The 21,923-nt window shown below is 31.2% G+C and overlaps 1 protein-coding gene across 1 annotated transcript in view; it reads right to left on the reverse strand.

The window, feature by feature from the left end:
* The window catches only part of LOC132736118 (oxysterol-binding protein-related protein 6-like), a 56,715-nt gene that overhangs the window by 28,441 nt on the left and 6,351 nt on the right, over nucleotides 1-21,923 (reverse strand). The window contains 7 exon segments of the mRNA XM_060723199.1: nucleotides 2,402-2,496; nucleotides 3,113-3,244; nucleotides 3,756-3,912; nucleotides 5,108-5,221; nucleotides 8,002-8,055; nucleotides 10,287-10,553; nucleotides 17,877-18,051. Of these exon segments, the coding sequence (XP_060579182.1) occupies nucleotides 2,402-2,496; nucleotides 3,113-3,244; nucleotides 3,756-3,912; nucleotides 5,108-5,221; nucleotides 8,002-8,055; nucleotides 10,287-10,553; nucleotides 17,877-17,987 (930 nt within the window). The 5' untranslated portion in view covers nucleotides 17,988-18,051.

The following is a 21,923-nucleotide window of genomic DNA, read 5'->3' on the forward strand; positions in this document are numbered from 1 at the left end:
GTAGTAACAAAGATGAACATTTGTTAAAATCAACATCTCAAATGTAAACAAACATGAATAAAAACCACTCCTAAAAGTCAAGGGTATGAGAACATCAAAAAACAAAAATTACGGTCCCAAAAAAATAAATTATGGTTCAAAAAGATTTATTTTGGTTTAAAAAGAGAAGCTTCAGAGCATGCATGCATTAAGTTTTCAAACTTTGACAATGATTAACTAACAATGTTGAGTTTTTGTTGGTGTTTTTTTTTCCAGGAAAACTGACAATTCAAGTATCATCTCTTTAAGACTTTATATAGTATTCACACTCCAAAGAAATGTTGAAATTTTGAAAAGCAAGAAATGATGAAAGGATTGTGCCTTGAATACATTATGCCCTGATTTAATATCATTAATTTAAGTCCATTTCAAATTAGACAAAAAAAAATATCACAATTTAAGTAGGGCATTAGCCAAAATTTTTAAATTTTAAATATTTTAAATTTGTTTAGAAATCAGAATATAATTTAATGTGTACATTACCAGGCACAGTAAAATTTAGTTTAAAGAATTATGGTTTATTCACTTGAATACTTGCTTCTTTCAAGGTCATTACAATCTATTTGAATAACTGTTTTCATTATTTTCTTCAGAACAGTTCAATTAACAAAAAAACTTTGTAACTATCAATACCACCAGAAGAAATTTCTAATTCTAACTTGGCAATATTTAACTAGCATTTCTATATAAGCATGCAATAATACACAAGCCATGTAACTGGGTTAAGGTTTATTACTAGACTATTATTCATTCATAGCTGAGAATATTCTTGCTGAAGATATTTATATATTTACAGCTGAAGATTAAAAAAGCTGAAGATATTTCTGCTGGAATATCTGATATTTAGAGTTGAGGATATTCATAGCTGATGATATTCTAGCAGGAATATCTGATATATGAGCTTGAACATCTGATATTCATAGCTGGGCTATCTGATATTCATAGCTGGGATATCATATTCTGATATTCATAACTGCAGATAATCTGATATTCATAACTGCAGATCTGATATTCACAGCTCTAAATACTGCAGATATCTGTGTATTTTCTAGCTGATGGCATTTTAACTGAACTTGTCTATGATATATGATAATGAAGATAATGCAGCGTAATTAGTTGTTGTACATTTAAATATACTAAATTCCAGCACCATGTGCATAAACGTATTGTAACTGTAATGAAATGTATGATTATTTTGTTCTTGTTCATAGTTATTTTTCACAATAATCTGACCACAAGGCAATAAACAACAATTAGTCAATTAATGTATTTAATAAGATTTATTGAAAGTTTGGTGTAATGGACAATTTAAAATCAAAGGCAAAGACAATTTTAAGATACTACTGCATGAAATTCTTAAAGAAAAATAAAATGACAAGAATTATAAAAATTTCTATTTCAAAGACCTTTTACTTTCATGGCCAGTTAATCTCACTTAATTCTCAGCCTATGTCAATTTATACATAATTATTCAAGTTTTCCTAAACAAGAGGGCCATGATGGCCCTGAAGTCGCTCACCTGTATATAGACCCCCAGAGCGGGGCCAGTTTTGACCCCAGTGCTTTTATTTGAACAAACTTGGTAGACACCCATTAGAAGACGTTTCATGCTTAGTATCTAAACTCTAGCTATTTGGGTTTTTTCAAAGAAGATTTTTAAAGTTTTTGCTTTACACATATAAGGAAAATCAATGAACCCCCGGGCGGGGCAAATTTTGACCCCAGGGCTCTTATTTGAACAAACTTGGTAGACATCCATTAGAAGATGTTTCATGCTACATATCTTAGCTCTAGCTCTTTGGGTTCTTTAAAAGAAGATTTTTAAAGTTTTTTCTATATGCATATAGGGAAAATCAATGACCCCCTGGGGCGGGGCCAATTTTGACCCCAGGGCTTTTATTTGAACAAACTTGATAGTCACTCACTAGAAGATGTTTCATGCCAAATATCTAAGCTCTACCTCTCTGGTTTTTTTTAAAGAAGATATTTTAAGTTTATTCTATCGGTTGCCATGGCAACCAGTTCTGCATGGAATTAAATTCCTTGAACAATTTTTAAAGGTGACCACCAAAGGAACATTCCTGTGAAGTTTGGATGAAATTGGCTTAGTGGTTTATGAGGAGATTCATTTAAAGTTAAACTTTACGGCTGGACGGACGACGGATGGACACCGGACGAAAAGCGATCACAAAAGCTCACCCTGTCACTTTGTGACAGGTGAGCTAAAAACGCATCAACATTCCTTTACTGACAGAACTCTCACATTACAGAAACAATAAAAAACATATCTTCGAACTTTTCACTCAAAGTAAAAACAACTGGCTGAAACCATGTGTTCTCAAATCACATATGTACTACTTACATCAAATACTGCGTTTTCTGTATTGAAGGGTAACTCCCTGATTTCCTCCATGTCTTTATGTAGCTCGTACAACAAACTCTGTGCCTGGGCAAGTGCTGGAAATGTTAACATTAGTATAATTATAGCAATAAAGGCATATGTACGAAAGACCTGTGGAGACATTTCAACTTTGTGAATCCCGATTTCATCTTCATGATTTCACACTTTTAACTTCATGAATTTACATTTTCAACATATGGAATTCACAAATTCACAATCTCAGCTTCATGAATTCATGACTTCAACTTCATGAATTCGCAATTTCAACTTCATGAATTCACAATTTCAACTTCATGAATTCACAATTTCAACTACATGAATTCACAAAAAAAAAAAATTCAATTACACGATCTCAGCATCAGGAATTCACCGTTGCAACTTCATGAATGCACGATTTCAACTACACAATTTGAAATTAACAAATTCAAGATTTCAACTTCATGATTTAACGATTTCAACTTTATGAAATTGTGAATTAATGAAGTTGAAATCATGAATTTGTAAAGTTAAAATTATGAATTCATGAAGATGAAATTGGGAATTCATGAATTTGAAATGTCCCAACTTTAACAAGTTACTTCCAACACTTGAAAGCGATTTATATAAGTTGCGAGAACTTCTTTCACAATCACAAATGAGCGAAATTTTGTTAACACCAGAAACAATTCATACCTTTATTGCAATGTTCAAATCCCTGTGTGTCCAACAACCAGGTCGCTACCCGGTCTTGACCTTTCAAGCTAGGGTGTCGTGAAAGCTCTCTATGTAACGAACTATCACGAGCTTTCTCAGCGAGGCTCATATCTGTAACAATTAGAACAGTTTGCTTAAAATTTTCTTGCCATTTTTAAAGTTTAACATTTAACTCAGGTACAAAGAATTTCAATTATCAAATAAATCTTTTTATCACATAAACTATGCTGCAGGAGTGTAATAAAGCCATTTTATAAGAACAGTATTACACTAGTGTAATAACACATTGATTTGACATCAAATACAATATATACAAACATAGTAAAACATGCTAATGTTAGCATTACACTATAGGCGCGCTAATGAAAAATTATTCGTTTTAACTGTTAACCATTTTTATTTTGAATTTGTGATAAAAAGAATATTACAATCCTGAAGCTTTAACATTATAAATATTGAAAACGTTGAGTAATATTGAAGCAATATTATGCTCACCACAGGCTCGCATAATGTAAATTTTATTCAAATTATTCAAAAAATTTAGTATTAAACCTACACTCATTCAATATATATATAGTATTAAAATCATCTGAAGAATTTTAATAAAAAAGGTTGGACATACTTGCAGTCAAGGTGGATAAATTTTCCATAGCTTGCATAGGTGCAGAGATTTCAGTAAGTTTCGGAGATTCTTTCGTACCATACGCGATTTCATGTTGCCTGTATAAACGATGGTTCCGTAACCGTGTCAACCAATCCTCAAACACTTGCCTCTTTATCTGTTAAAAACACAACAACATTGTTGACTGTTAATTTTAAGAAATAGAATATATATTATAAATCTTATACAATATCTAAATTTTCATCAAAAGCAAATGCCAGTATCTGTACTTAAACAGAATAATGCTATATCAAATGAAATATTATTATGCAATTTATGTTGTTTCCATAATGTCACAATTGATTCTCTATTCACAAAAAAAGATATAACATAAATTGCCTGTTATTTAATACACATGAATATTGTACGTAAACAGAACAAAATGTTCAGGACCAGAATATTATGTTTGCTGTTATTTTAAGTCAGGCTCTATTCGCTTAGGAATGACTAATGTGGAATGTGCACAATTAACTCAAAAGGAAATATTTATTTCAAAAGGGATTTTGGATGTAATAATTTTGTAAACTACATGTAGCCAATATTATGAGATTACTACACATTGTTGAGTCCAATACTGAATTCTATTTCACAGCTGTCAAACCTATATTGGACTAGGCAATAGCCAAGTCCGATATAAATTATGCAGCTGTGTACGAGGCCAATAGAATCAATATTGTTCCAGCAATGTATAATGACCTCTTCAGTTCACATTTTTTGACATTTTGACTGAACTTTGTTACTTCAAGTACAATGGAATTGAACTAAATTTCGGACCATGAAAATGGAAATGAGGCTAGATGGAGTACCATTTGTATTTGATAGAGATATTTTAGACTCTGAAAATGAAAACGAGGCTATATGGGGGTGTGATATGCCTTTGATATGGATTCTTTGGACTCTGTAAATTGAAACGAGGCTAAACTGATACAATAAATCCTAATAGGATGTTTTTTTTCAATGGAACATCATGTGGTCCAAACGCTGAAAGTTCAGTGCTTATATTTCATAAGGTGTAAAATACATTGCTTTATACATTTTAAGGTGGATATAAATCATCATAACGAAATATAAATGCATATTTGTTTGTTTGTTTGTTTATTACGCCTTTTCCCAACAGTATTTCAGTCATACAGGCGGGTAGTTTCCTAACCATCGTTCCTGGAGAGTTACACCAGTACTAGAGTACCTTCCTCCGTGCTAAACTACCAAAGCAACTCTCGGGGATCGAACTCAAGCCAGAGAGGTAACTTGATTAGAAGTCATCGACTCTAACCCCTCGACCACGGAGGCGGTATAAATTCATATAACTGTACCTTTATATGATAGACAAGTTCCTCGGCATCAATATCGATTCTGTGTCTGTAACGTTTGAAGGCTAGCACAGAGAGTCCTATATCTATCACACCATGGTATTTCCCCTTCTGAATCTGAAATACAAGAAAACAACTGAAGAGGTTAATATCTAGAAAAGGGGTGATTACTCCGAAACAATGAAAACAGATAATAACATAACAATTAAAAGATACATCATGCTCAAATTTGATATTTGGATAGGATAATTGCTATACAGTCTTTTTTTTAAATATAAAATAAACATGTTTTGAGCACACACAAAGAAGATATGTTGCATTTGTTAAGTATAATATAACTATTGGTAAATTCAGTATTTATACTTTTTTGTCATTAAAGAAACTGGCAGTTTTTGTATCTCTGTACAAAATTGCTGTTTATATTAATCTATAAATATTTTTATGATAGTTGTCTTCCATTTGATGTAGGTTTGGACCAATAACTTGTTAGCAAATTTTAAGATCATTTCTCCCCCCCCCCCTTTTTTTTTCCAGAATAATCATTTTTATTTTGTAGACTGACTAAAAAATGGAAAATGTTGCAACTAAAATTAGGCTGATAATGGCACACAAAAAAAAATAATATTCAATTGAATTCTGAGTAAATTTCATCACCATTCTTTGTAGATTTTTTTTCCATTTTTAGTGTTTCACTCTATCTATGTCAAATTTCAAATTTCTATATTTTTAGGATTTTAAACTCATTGGAGTTCCTTTAAAGCCAAGCAGCACATGAATAAATTCCTGATAAAGTAAAATGAGCCGCGTCATGACAAAACCAACATAATGGGTTTGCGACCAGCATGGATCCAGACCAGCCTGCGCATCCGCGCAGTCTGATCAGGATCCATGCTGTTCGATTACATACTCTATAACAGATAGAACAAGCAAATTCGTTGAATTTATATCCCCCGCCGAGTACTGGTTATTATTAACACAACAACTGAAGACATAAGGCTATGCAACAGACCAGAACCATTTGATCAACTTTGGCAGGGGACCACCCTAGGATCATTCCTGTAAAGTTTGGTTGCTGTGCAGTCATTTGTTTCTGAGGAGATGTTGTTTAAAGAAATTGCTGACGACGCATGACGACGGACGGTGGGGGATCACAATAGCTCATCTAGATGTAAAAACATCTTAATCTCCAGACTTCATTATTCATAATTTAGTGATGTTGATCATTATTCCTGTAAAGTTGGTTGATTCTAACTCAAGCACTCAAGGATCAAATAACAACATAATGAAACAGTTTTTACTAAGTCAAGGGAAATAACTCTACAAATACTGGATAAATCCACAAGCGAAACCCCAGGAACAAACTAAATATGCTGAGCAACTTTCCAATAAGGTTAAATGACTCTATGTCAAATCCTTTTTGAGTTACATGCGACACATGTTGAAAATTGCAAACATTTTCTAAGTCAAGGGCAATAACTCTAAAAATACTAAATAAATCCAGACGAAAATACCCAGGTGCACAACTACACATGCTGATCAACATTCCTGTAAAGTATCATGACTTTAGGTCAAATACTTTTTGAGTTACATGTGACACAAGTTGAAAATTGCAAAATTTTACTAAGTCAAGGGCAATAACTCTAAAAATAGTAAAAATATCCGGACGAAAATACCCAGGTGCACAACTACACATACTGATCAACATTCCTGTAAAGTTTCATGACTCTAGGTCAAACACTTTTTGAGTTACATGCGACACAAGTTGAAAATTACAAAATTTTACTAAGTCAAGGGCAATAACTCTAAAAATGCTAAAAATATCCAGATGAAAATACCCAGGTACACAACTACACATACTGATCAACATTCCTGTAAAGTTTCATGACTCTAGGTCAAATACTTTTGAGTTACATGCGACACAAGTTGAAAATTACAAAATTTTACTAAGTCAAGGGCAATAACTCTAAAAATACTAAAAATATCCAGAAGAAAATACCCAGGTGCACAACTTCACATGCTGATGAACATTCCCATAAAGTTTCGTTGAATTCCAGCCATTAGTTGCAGAGAACTACTCCGGAAACGAAATTCGGACGTTTTACTAAGTCAAGGGCAATAACTCTAAAAATACTAAAAATATCCAGACGAAAATACCCAGGTGCACAACTTCACATGCTCATCAACATTCCCATAAAGTTTCGTTGAATTCCAGCCATTAGTTGCAGAGAACTACTCCGGAAACGAAATTCGGACGGACGGATGGACGGACGGACGGAAGGACGGACGGACAACGCCAAAACTATATCCCCCTCCCGATTCCATCGGCGGGGGATAAAAACTGATAGCGAACATCATGGATTCTGATCAGACTGCATGGATGCGCAGGCTGGTCTGGATCCATGCTGGTCGCAAACGCATTACGTTGGTTTTGTCATGACAGGGCTCAAATAATTCCAGGAAGACATTGTAAATGCTGAGTCAGCAGTGTGAAGTGTCCTTTGTTGAAATCGACAAACAGATACTGTTACCTGTAATGTTGTGAACATGGCCAAAAGAGTAAAACTAAACAATTTTAAATTGCCATGACATCACTTATTATTGGAAACACTTTTCCCTTGATGTAAACTGAACTTTTGGCACATTCATTTTACAAACTGACATCTATAGAACTTTGGTAAAACAATATTCTCAGTAACTTACATATATCAGGGAAACATGTTTATTTAGAATATATAACAATGCCTGATAATAACTTTGTCCAAAGTCATATAATTATATTTGCTTCTTTGGTTATTGTATTTTTGTCAGAGAAGAAAATTTATGTGTCACTTGATAATTAACCATTTAACAAGCACTGTATTCAGATACAAGAATAAACAGTTTTTACATATACTTACGTCACTGGGTGATTTCCCATAGTACAATATTCCCTTCTCCAACATGAAATATCTCTGAAATACATAAAATATAGTACAAATGTAAAAAACGTTTCCATGGTAATTATTTCAAGATCCTTTTGATGTAACTAGTAGAGGTTAAAGTAAATTCATAGGTTTGTTTTTATAATTTTCTTATGTTTTATATTTCTCATTATAAGTGTAGCACATTTTTCTTAATGTTATATATTATGAAGTTATTAACCCTTTCACTGCCATAGGGACCGCTTAAGCCGACCCTATTATTTTCGGCGTATTTGCCATATGGACGGCTTTAGCCATTTGTATAATAATAATAGTAATAATAATAAATTAATAATAATAATAATAAAAATAATAATAAATATAAAGAAAATTATACCATAGACAATAATTATTATAATACTAACAGATTTGGAAACATATATAATTATTATAATACTAATAACAAATAATAATAATTATATTAATTAATAATATAGTAATTTCTTAGAAAACCCTCTGGAAAATAGGTGAACAAAAAAACAATAACCCTCTGGCAGCGAAAGGGTTAATATAATTGTTAAGTACAATACTGAATTCGATTGGATGAGTAAACAGCTGTCAAAACTAAATTGGACGAGGCGCTAGCCAGATCTGATATAGGTTTTGCAGCTGTGTAAGAGTCCAATAGAATAGTATTGTTGTCTACCAAGTTTAATGACATTTTTATTTTCATACCACCATTTTATGACATTTTGACAGAACTTTCTTACTTCATTAACAACAAGGATTTGATATGGATTTTGGACTCTCAAAAAATGAAAACGAGCTAGATTAAGAGCTTTATGGATTTAATATGAACGTTTTAGACACTTGAAATGAAAACGAAGCTGATGGGGTGTGATATGGATTTGATATGAAAATTTTGGACTCTGAAAATGAAAATGAGGCTAAATTGATAAGATTGGATCCAATAATGATTTTAACTGAATATCACATGGTGGAAATGGTGAAAGTGCATTGGTTTTATCTTATTTGGTATGAAATAAATGTTTATATATCTATTTATCATCATTATCTTCAATGAGTTAAATAGGATCTTTGTCATACCACCTGATTTTACCATTTTTCTAACAACATTATAATCATGGGTGTAACATGGCGATTTGAATAATTATACAAATCCTTAAAGGCACATTATGTATCAAAATACATCAATATTTACTTCTTTTAACCAAGAGCTGTTGGCAGGACAGCATGCCTAACTCATAATTCTCAGGGTTTGACAGTAAGAATTTTCTAAGTTCAATAAAAAAAGGCCATAATTCTGTCAAAATCTATGTTAGAGTCATGGACCTTGGATAGAGACCTAATATTCTCACAAGTGTGTGGAGTTTCAACCAAGTTCTTCAGTACTTTTAGAGGTACCAACTTGCATGCAAAAACTGAAACAATTTGTGACAGTCACATGGCAACACCGACACCTAGTGAGTACAAAAGCTCTCCCTATTCTTTGAATAGTCAAGCTAAAATCGCAGAAAGTGGTAGAAAAGAGCCGCATCTTGACATTGTCAAGGTTTTACTGCATATTTTTTTCACAAAGCAGACTGTAATATTCTTTGACGTTTTTATAGTCTCATGTTTTGAGGATATTAATTAAATTTCTCATCAAGAAAGAATCATATTTCACTCTTGAGAAAGGTATTATGGTATTGATTGTTCCGTTTTTTCTTTAAAACATCGCATGTTGTCTTTGAGCTTATTTGTCACGTTATATATAATTAACAAAAAAATATCTTATCTTCCTTAAAGAATAAATAATATATAATTATAATGATACTGGTATTACTACGGCTCAGAAAAGTATAGGTAAAATAAATGAAAGTATTTATTGTATAATTATAAATGAAATATTGAGTAATGTTGATGAAATGAAATGCGTAGTTTGATTTTTTTCATCTTTTCACTGTAAAAATTTATTTTTACATTGCAGTGAAACAAATTTTTCATATTTGCACTTGTTTCTTGCCGGACTACTTTTTTTCTAAATTCAGCCAATACACAAAATTGAAAGGGAACAGAAAAATCAAGTTTTTTTCTATTAATACAGGATTCAGTTTCATCTTGTGGTATGAAAATTATCATATTTCACTCATGACTACTGCCACTCGTAGAACTAAACAGTGTATTTATAGAAAAACCTTGAAATCCTGGAAGACAAATACAAAATGTAGAGTTAAATTTTCAAAGGGAAGTAGCTTTGCAATTTCCTTGCACTCACTAACCTTATGCCAGCCCTTCATTGGCCACCTTTTCCTCTTTGATAGATAGCCTTCAAATTTCTCTGGGACTTTCTCAAACCTTTGTCCATCTCTCAATCCTTCCACAATCTCCCAGTCATTTCTCTGCGACCTTTGTGACCTCGATTTACGACCTTTTATACGACCTTTGCCAGGGGTCAACTTGTTTGTTTGTGCAGAGGAACTGTCAGTGCCACGGTTGCCATTGGTAACAACTCCCACAGCAGAAGAGTTGTCTTCACTTTCGCCATCCTGTCGAAAAGTATATAAAATAGTGAACCTTTGTTTTTAATTAATACAAAGTTTATTAAATTCTACATACTATAACTTAACAGTGTCAATGACCATTATTATAGTCAATCTTTTTTAAATAGATAGCCAATTCAACTCAACTCGACAACAAAAAAGAACATAATGTCACTTCAAGCATTAATTTGATGATGATCCTAATTATTAATCCATATGATCCCCTACTCCTAATTATTATGATCCCGAATTATTTATTTACTAATCAGTATCTAGAGAGGGTGTGTTTCATTAAATTCTATATACTATAGCTTCAGTCGTGCATAACAGAAATATGTATTTATATTACTGTTATATATCATACATATCATATATGATGATAAGTATATTCCCATAGTCCTTGGCAGAAGTGGAAAACAATTGTTTCTACAATTTCTACATCAAATCTTGAAAAAGGGCACCACTTTGACTGAGTGGCTTTGGCTGCTGATTAAAACACTCTCACAGCTTTTGGTTCAACTCCTGCCAGAGCTTTTGGTTTATTTAAAGTAAGAAAACAATCCAGCATTAGCTTAAAGATCATTGATTTTACTACGGTGTCTGCTTATGAAGGAACATATGCAAGAAGGGACAACTAAGTTATTCCTCTTCAATTACATCAAAGAAACAATTTAGTTTTTAAACTGTAAAATGTTTTAATCGAAACTAAAAATTTTTTTTTAATGCACAAAATGCAGTAAAAAATTTAATAACAATTTCCAAAAAAATCCAGGTAATATTTTTCTTTTTTAATTCTGAAACCCGGGTTAAAAATCTTCTTAACCCTTTAAAACGTAATATTTTAACGCCTTTTAACGCCTTTTCAGACCCCCCCCTTTATTTTTGTTAAAATGGTAAAAAAAATGCCATTTGGCCCCCAAAACTTTTTTTGTTTTGAAAAAAGTTGTTTAAAAAAGTATTCTTTTTGGCGGGCCCCCCCCAAAAATACATCGGGGGTTGCCAAAAATTATGCCCCCCCTTTCTGTTTGGGGGGGTTTTTAACAGCCCCCTAGGGGGGCGGAGCCCCTATCCCAAGAAAATTTTGGATTGGGGCAAAATACCCAGATTAAAATTCATAAGGTAACGTGAAAAGAAAAAGCATTTGATCTATCTCAATATGAGAAGTTGCAGATTTTAAAATCAATTTTATTGGAAAAATAACCAAAAAATTTTAGTGATTTTGGCAATTTTGAGATTTCCCCTCGGGCCAGGGTAAAAAAATTTAACCTGAATTTTTTGAAAAAGGGGCAAGGGTTTTATTCCCTTTGTCCAAGTTTATTATTAAACAGTTTTTTTAAAGTTTAAAAAGAAATTTTTTTAACAAACTTTTCAATAAAAGTTTTTTTTTTTTTTTTTACACAAATCTCATGAAAAATTTAATCATAAATTAAAATTTGATTTTACCTTTAAATCCCCTTAAACCAATTATGATATAATGAACAACATATTATCAAGTATTAAAAATTTGTTTGTTTTATTTTAATGTCTAAATTTACCACTTAAACATATCAAAAACATTTATAAAATCATTATGTTAACATGAGATATCAATTTACCAGTTAAGTATAACACTTAACATACTGTACAACAAGTGCACTAATTGTGTTCATTAGTAAAAAATGGACCTCTACTTTTTTTTTCAAAAAAAAAAAAGTCGAGCTAATAATCCACATGATTCACAGAAAATTCTATAAATAATTAAATATTCTTGTGAAAGTATCTTTATCGTTCACTTCATATTAAAATAAGTGGGGCAGTCTTTTTTTTTTATATCTTTAAAGCAGTTGTTATATTTTATGATAAACATTCTTCATTATGAATTATTGGTCATCGACCCTTATTATAGTCAATCTTTTTAAATACATACACATGTCGCCGACTTGACAACAAAAAATAGCATAATGTCACTTTAAGTATTTATAAGATGATGATCCCTAATTACTAATTATTATGATCCCTTATTCCTTAAATTATCATTTATTATCATCCTGAACTAATGCCCCATTATAACATATGGCAGCTTGACTCTTGTTTAGACTTAGATAACAGTTTTCATGCAAAAGTCTAATTAAAAAATATTAAGAAATATACTCAGAAATACATGTAAATTGAAAATCTGAGTGGATATTATCAGAAATGTATAATAAACAGTTATTTTGTCTAGACCTACATAGAATGAAACATTAATCTTGAAAAAAAAAATCCAGTCCCAGAGTCCTGTCATGTCAAAAAACCTCATTAAAAAGTAAAAATAGAAACTGTTGCTAAGTGATTTAGCTTGTTTAAAACAATTACAATCCGAAAAATTTGTTTAAAATCAGTGTCAAGATATACAACTTGTTGACACCATTACTCTGTAAGTTATGGGGTAAAAATGTGGTTCAAATAATTATAGTTCAACTTCAATCATATTTTCAATTAAACAAAACCTGCAAAAACATTTCATGAATTTTAAATCTGTTATTATACATTTCCTTTCAAAAACTCTTTGTTTTCTTTAAAGGCACATTATGCCTCAGAAATGTTATCATTTTTTTCTCTCAAAAACTTATTTTTTTTTTTTTATCTTGTTACAGTTTCCAAAAGATAAATTATTTTTGCTTCTGTTGCTATGTAATTATAGTGAATTAATCTTTTGTATGGAAGTCACAATACTACTTTGTCTACATTTTGCTACCTTAACATCAGATAACTGCATGTTCAGCAGTTTTTTTGTTAGTTGTTAACATTTACAGCTTTTTTAATCCTTTATTAAAACATTTAAAAAAACAAAAAAACTACATTTCTTTAAAAAATAAAAAAAAGGGTTTTTTTGGGGCATCATAACAAACCAATATGTTTTGAACCATTTGGATCCAGACAGCCTGGCTTTTTGCGCAGTCTTTTTCGGATCCATCTTCCTTACAAACCATATAACAAGTAGAAAAAGTGAAGAAACACCTGGTCCTGATCAGAATCCAAACTGGCGGATGCGCAAGACCGCAGATCCAGCTAGTTGGATTCATCAGGGCGCAACCCGCATGGGGGTTTTGTCGTGACAGGCTCAATTATTGTTTTCCGGGGTCAAATGTGCTTTTAAAATTATAATTTTCCCAAGTTTCCCTACATGTATTTTTTTAATACTGTAGAGGCACGAAAAGCTTTTTGGGTGTTTAAAAGGATGACCCCTTTTCTACTTACAAAACTAAAACAACATATGAAATCATACCAAAAAAGGGAATATTATAGGCAAATTGCATATTTACGCGTAATAATTTTCCGATACAAACACAAAATTTAAAAATACCTTTATCACACTCACCATACATTTTGCAAACTACGCTATAAAATTGATTTAGAAACGCCCAAAAACAATTTCTAACTAATAAGGTTATGTTTTATTTATGTTTAACCCCATAAATTGGATCTTATTTTGTCCCATTGACTTATCTAGGGTTTTTTATGAATTTTTTATCTAATATGGTGTCATTTGTTTTTTTACTCCCAATTGCCAAAAAACTGGAAAATTGATTGCGAGCCGGGTTAGGCTTTTTAATTTTGGGAAATGATGAAGACAGGGGCAAAAATTACCATCAGCAGGAAATTAAGTAAATGAGTAAGCATACTGGATAAAGGACATAATATATCGGCAGCCAAGAAAATAGGAAATGATGCTTAAAGCTGCATGCTTGCAGATGAGCCAAAATATTTCAAGAAAATCAAACTTGAGGAAAAATGGATAAACATTTTACGAAAAGTAAAAAAGATTCAAGTATAAAATCAATATATATGTTATAATGTGCTACTGATGATTGATTTTGTGGTATTTTATAATTCATCACCATAATTGACCTCTTTTGCATAATTTACATGCACTGTAAGCCTTAAGGGCCATTTAAAATGTGTGAATTGTTCACTTCACAATATTTTACTTTTATTAAATACATTTTCAAGATGTTCATGAAAATTAAGCATGAATCTGGAGTCATTCTGCTTTAATATAAATCTTACTTTATATGTCTATTTCTTAATATATTTATGAACATATACATTGTTTGAATATTTCTCTCACCCCTCAAAACCACTCAAAAGGTTTTTTATCTTCATAAGATAATATACCACTCAATTGTTCTACAATCATAATAATATTAAATACTTTCAACATTATCATTTATAGTGTTATGGACTTAAAGTATAGGTTAAAGTTTATACGGACTTATTTACAAAATTAAATTGGTCAGGCATGTGACTACTTAATTTTGAAAATATGTAGTAATAACTTTTAACCAGCTTAGCGTTTTGAATTATTTTTATAAACAGTTGATTTACTAGACTGATTAACAGTTTGCCGATTTACCAAAGTAATTAATATGTTACAATTCATTTGAAATAATGCATTGCAATGTTATTTTTCAAACACTTATAATAATTATTCACTTTAAATGAAAATCTGAAAGTAATAGCAGTCTCACTATTTTCAGGAAGTGTTGGGGGCCATGGCTGCAACTGACTGTTAATATTGTAACATAATTGTCATAACAATACTGAAAATTGTTCTTATTTCAATGATAACATCAGTAACTATGGTAACCAAAATACTAAAATCAGTCAAATTTTTACATCAAGCATGTAAAATGACAATATGATCATTTTTAAATTAAGAATTTTCAGAAATTGATTAACGTTTTTTTTCCTGCTTTTTTTCTTGCTTTTTTTTTAATTTATTGATCTGAAGGTATGTAGTTTTAAAGTCTATAAATTATTTATTTTTATTCATCAATTCATCAATTCAGTTCCCCAGATTCCTAAAATATTAATAAGAAATTTCCAAATTAATAAAATATTACAATAACTTTACTGTCATAATTATTTACCGAGTGTCAGTAAAAAATTTTTACATCAGTTATTGCATAAATTTCCTATATTTCCATTTTATTAAAAAAACATTAAATGACAAAACAAATCTCATCATTACATGGCCCTACAGAGAAAAAAAACAGTTTTTACTAAATTAAATATAAATTTTGATGATTTCTATTATATGAAATTTACATAGCATTGGAATGAATATGACTTCACTTGACATTGTATATTAGTCACAAGGGTTGCTTATAACTTGTGATATTGCGACTTAATAACTTGACACTGTATACAATAGAATAATACATTTTGTATTATACAATAAAGTGATTTTATAATTATGAGCAAGTAACTTTACTTTCATAGCTTTATTAAGTACTGGTTCAGGTTCCAGGAATGGCATGGATTCAAAGTGTTTCAATAAGCTTATAGCTTCCAACACATGAATCAAACTAATTTATTAATAAAAATTATTCTGAATATTAAACACACTTCGGAGGTTCAAAAGCCTAAGACCATAAAATTCGAGTTTCTTACATAGAACAGCTGGATCACACAATACAGAAAAATATGCAAAAGATAATTAAGAAATATACTCAGAAATGAATTGAAAATCATATTTTTGAGCTATTTCAGTGGAAAGCAATTTGCAACTTGGGGTCATTTTTCACAATTACAATGATTATTCTGGAAAACAGAGTGAGCGAATAATCTGTAATTTTGCATGCAAGTTATTAGTCTAGACCTACATCAAATGGAACATTAATCTCGGAAAATTATTTCCCGAGTTCCGTCATGTAAAAAAACCTCAGTGGAGTCCCTTTAATCTATTCGTTACAATTGTGATATAATCATACTCTATCTGACTACATTCTCTATACGACTAACACATAACATCCCTATCTTTTTCTATCTTTCCATTACATTTATTAATTCATATTTTTTTTTGGTTCAAAGGTAAAGCGACAAACCATGATTTATATGCTCTATAATAATGGAAAACATCCATTAACATCTAATTCATTCATTATAATGTATCAACAAGTGAATATTACCAACACAAAACTCACCAATGATTTGATGCAAAGATCACAATAAATGTTATCCGAAACTGACAGCAAATGTGGGTTTTTCCAAGTAATCCCCTTGTACAAACAAACAAGCTTCATGGTGCACTTATAATAAACAGTCCAGGGCTTTTTTTCACAGGTTGGGGAAGCAGCCCTGCCCTTAATTTTGGGAAAAAATTACACGGTATATTTGCAAAAGGGGAAGAAAAAACTTGACGTAAATTCAATTTTTTGGGAAAACTGCGTGAATTTAAAGAATTTTTCTTTGGGGAAGCAGCCCTATAACGGCCCCTGCTATAGAAGCAAAAAAAAAAAAAAAGGGTTTGTACCAAGATCATCCAGCACATCCATACTATCATGGTGTGCACCATTCACTATTCAGTCACTATATATACTAGTACTATACTTGTGACTTGTCTTACAAATTTTCTCTTAAAATGATTATTAGTTATTAATCATAGGCATTTCCATTTGAAGGGTATAAAGCTCTATTTAATGAAATATTCTTGTATAAAATTAATGAAAAGTACGAAACTTTGTAGTTTCCTAAATCTTATAGTCAATCTCGAGAGAGACTATAGCATAGAATGGCTCTGTTATTAAGCACACTTGAGTATTTTATGTTCACATAATAATATGTTCCAGAAGAAAATATCACGCTGCTGCTATTTTAAGTAAGGTTTAAAGCATTGAGAAATTATTGTGTGCATGTGCTATTCTCTCATAATGAAATATACAAACACATTTCTGTCATACAGATATTTGAGAAATAATTCAAATATTCTTTTACAAAATTAAAACAATAATTTCACTATACTCCACGTGTATATGTATTATTTCATAATTAACCCTTACCATTCTAAATATATAGAATGGACTTGCATATCTTTAAATCTGGACAAAAACCATACATCATTTTTAGGGGCAATTTCTCAATTTGTTCTGACTGAATAGCAAGCAGTGCAGAAAATAATGAATGGATGTGCCAGCTGATCTTGGTCTGCAATTGCTGGTTGCATGGTTAAAAACAGGCAATTGGTTAGTAATAGCTTTTTGATATTTCATTAATTTTTTATTACCTCTTTGAGACATTTTACAAATTATTATTGAATATACAAATATTTTATCACAACTTTTCAACCTTGTAATTTATATCCATTAAAAGATTTTCTTAGTCTATTTTGATTGATAGTACGAAACTGTGGAAAGTAATTGACTTATATAACATTATATGCCATTTTATAATTATACATTTTAGAAAGTTCCTCGTGTAATTGTTCACTACAATATTTTACTATATCAAAACACTCTTAAATTTCCACAAAAATTAGCATGAACCTGGAAAAATGCTACTTAAAATTAGCACCAAAATTAAACTTACAGAATCTGATTCTGAGTCACTATGTCTAAATTGGTACTGCTTTTTACTGCCCCCTGGTGAGCGTTTCAATACTGGTATTTTGTCTTGTCCACCAGTCTCTGCAGCTGACATTTTAACGTAATATATTTCACTTTTCCCTACTCTATGCTACATGTATTCATCATCCATCTTAAACCTGGAAATACAACAAGAAATTTGTATATAAAATAATCTCTATTGTACTGAACAGCCAAATTCTCATCTTTTATCTATACAAAATCTGTCTAAGTGATCTATACTACTTTTTCTCAAACAATATCTCAATATTCATTTTTTACCTATACAAAATTAAGAAAATCTGTATAAAGAAAATCTCAAACCTTATCTTCTACCTTATACAAAATGTGTTAATTGGTCTATAAGAAAATCTTTAAAGAAAATCTGAAAACTCATCTTTTACCTACACAAAATTTGTCAATTTGCCTACAAAGAATTTCTCAATTCTCCTGTTTTATCTATACAAAATTTGTTATTACTAGTCTATTCTACATGTACTTTTTTCCCCAAACAACAGAACATCCATCAGGTTTTTTTTTCTATGAGCTTTAATATTGGGTGAACATATCAAAACAACACATTAATTACTTGTTCTGATTCTAATATCATTGTCACTCGGTATATATCGATATAAACATTCTAGTTACAAAAAAATGACATACTATATTGACCCATTAAAAACAGCAATGTCAATATGACAATTAGATAATTAAAATACATATGTACATACATACATGTATATATATAGAGAGAGAGTTTGTGTGTAAGATGAACTTTTATTTCATCAAACAGTATTCTCACAAGTGGTGTTATGCTTTTTAGTGGGTTACTGATCTAATCTATATATTAATTTCTTTTCTTGTGAGCACTGAAGAAGTAGCCGTGTTTCCCCACTGTGATAATGTAACATGCCACAATTATTATAAACTACTATATAATTATACATGTATGTCAATAAAGATAAATATACATGTTAACTTACATATTATGATTAAAACACTTGTATGATTTAAATTACATTGCTAATATATTCAAATAATAAACACGATATAATACATGTATTCCTGTTAAACCAGTAAAACTTTACAGAAAATAATAATAATAATTTCCTCACTGCTGCCTCTGATGCCAATTCTGACGAATCCTGTTAGATCAATTTTCCACACACACCTCCCAACTTACGCTTATTGTCTATTATTAATCTTTAGAGTTTTTTTTTAAATGCTTACATTTATTGTAATATGAGCAAATAAAGTAATATGAGCTTGTCTAAAGCACGGATACATAAACCTCAAATATTACATATATGATACATGTATACATCAATGTTTTGGTATATTGTGCCCCTCACACATTCCCCACTTACCCCCCGCCCCTTATCAGTTTTACTCATCCCCCAAAAAAAATCAAGAAAAGGGCCCATTCCCTACTTGTGAAAAAAATCCCTCCACTGAGTAAATAGGCTACAAAATATGAATATGAATTATGATGTTAAAATCTTTTTATATTAAAGTTCAATCAAATGTTCAATATAACAGACACAAAATGTCATAAAATTGTTAAACACTTTTCAATACTTACATAATTTTACATATATACATTTATGTAAACTTACAATTTTTGCATCACTTTATATTAGTCCATCTGGAGGCAGTGCATAGAGCTTTCAATGTTATCACGAAATGACACAAGTATTTATTTCAATTTTACTCTAATTAATAAAGAATTTATTTACCTCCAAATTTAAAAGCTCTTTCATTCACCTAAATTTTTTTTTTTATACAATTGTGTTTTAATTTCCGATCTTTAGCAAGACATCCTATGGAGAATACCAGTATTTGAAAATCCATTTGAATGTTCCATTTTCATCACAGGAAAAAAAAATCATCTTCATAAAAGCATGATATATGATCAATAGAATAAAAGCTAATGTTTTATAGGCCTATACTTTAAACCATCCCTGCATGTCACATTGACTACAAGACATGGCAATACAATATCTTTATTGCTATAAATAGAAAAAAAAAAAAATTTAAAATATTCGCTAACTGTTGAATGACTACAAGACTAAAATTCCTCGATTACATGACACTATAATATCTTTATTGCTATAAATAGAGAAAAAAACGAATTTTAAAAATTCGCTACAAAGAGATTTGGTATTTTGGATAAAAATGGCTGCAGAAATTAGTTACTAGAATTATTACGTTCTTCATTTTTTGACATAAAGTAGTCATTCCATCACATTAAACAAGACTTCCTTATCTAACAGACGGAGGTAATAAGATATAAGCATGCAATTTGATCATTACATTATTAAATGCATGCTGAATTAAGCAAGGAAAGTTAAAACGCCATATGATGTCAGAATCGTGATGACAATAAACCAAATGATGTCATGAAAATTAATACTCATTGACCAAAATTTTCTTTCTTTCTATTAAAGATAAAATACATCATGTAGTTTGGACTTTTTAAATATGTATGTAACAGATAAAAAATACAAAGAAACTTGAAGGAATATTTTTCTTTTAAACATTCTGTTTTGATAGCTTTGCATCATAGGAACTTGATTTAATTTTAAATCAAGTTATGATTACGTAGTCACATCATCATGTATAACAGATTAATTTTTTTTTCTATTAATGGGCATGATAGTACTGTTCCTGTGTTAACATTAAACAAGAGGGCCATGATGGCCCTAGATCGCTCACCTGACTTATCAAACTCATCCAAACAATTACCTAGACAAGCATTCTGACCAAGTCTCATGACAGGTGAGTCAAAAATGTGACCACTACAGTGTTAACAAGGATTATCCATATTTGAGCAGTGCGACCTAGTTTTTTACCCGGGTGACACATATTCAAACTTGACCTAGAAATCATCAAAACAAACTTTCAGACCAATTTCCAGGCTACTTGGATCAAAACAGTAGCAACTAGAGTGTTAACAAGATTTTTCTATTTTTGCTCCGGTGACCTAGTTTTCACATGCGATTTCGAACTCATCCAAGCAATTACCTAGACAAGCATCCTGACCAAGTTTGATGATAATTGAGTCGAAAATGTGACCACTAGAATGTTAACAAGGTTTTTCCATATTTGGGCGTGGTGTGACCTAGTTTTTCATCCAAGATGACCCCATGTTCGATCTTGACTTAGAAATCATCAAAACAAACTTCAGACCAATTAACAGAATATTTGGATCACAACAGTAGCCACATGATTTTTCTATTTTTAGCTCCTGTGACCTAGTTTTTCATCCGAGATGACCCATGTTCGATTTATTCCCTGCAATGACATAGACAAGTTTCCTGACCAGTTTGATGACAATTGAGTCAAAATTGTGACCACTAGAGTGTTAACAAGGTTTTTCTATTTTTAGCTCCTGTGACCTAGTTTTTCATCCGAGATGACCCATATTCGAACTCATCCGAGCTATCACCTAGACAAGCATCTTGATCAAGTTTGATGATTATTGATGCAAAAATGTGACCGCTAGAGTGTTAACAAGGTTTTTCTATTTTTAGCTCCGGTGACCTACTTTTTCATCCGAGATGACCCATGTTCGAACTCATCCGAGCTATCACCTAGACAAACATCCTGACCAAGCTTGATGATGATTGAGGCAAAAATGTGACCTCTAGAGTGTTAACAAGGTTTTTCTATTTTTAGCTCTTGTGCCTAGTTTCTCATCCGAGATGACCCATGTTCGAACTCATCCGAGCTATCAACTAGATAAGCATCCTGACCAAGTTTGATGATGATTGAGGCAAAAATGCGACCGCTAGAGTGTTAACAACTAAATGTGAACGGACGACGGACAATCATCGATCCTAAAAGCTCACCCTGAGCATGCTCAGGTGAGCTAAAAACCATCAAAGTCCATTCATCATTCCTAATTGGTTGTTTACAAATGTATGACTATGGTTTTTAATTAGAACAGACAGCATTAAACTGTTGAATTTATGTAATAGATAAAATGCCCTTCATTGCACTTGAAGAAAGA

The sequence above is a fragment of the Ruditapes philippinarum genome, unplaced genomic scaffold (genome assembly GCF_026571515.1).
Source record: "Ruditapes philippinarum isolate M1 unplaced genomic scaffold, ASM2657151v2 ctg3490_1_1_1_1, whole genome shotgun sequence".
Classification (NCBI taxonomy): Eukaryota; Metazoa; Mollusca; class Bivalvia; order Venerida; family Veneridae; genus Ruditapes; species Ruditapes philippinarum.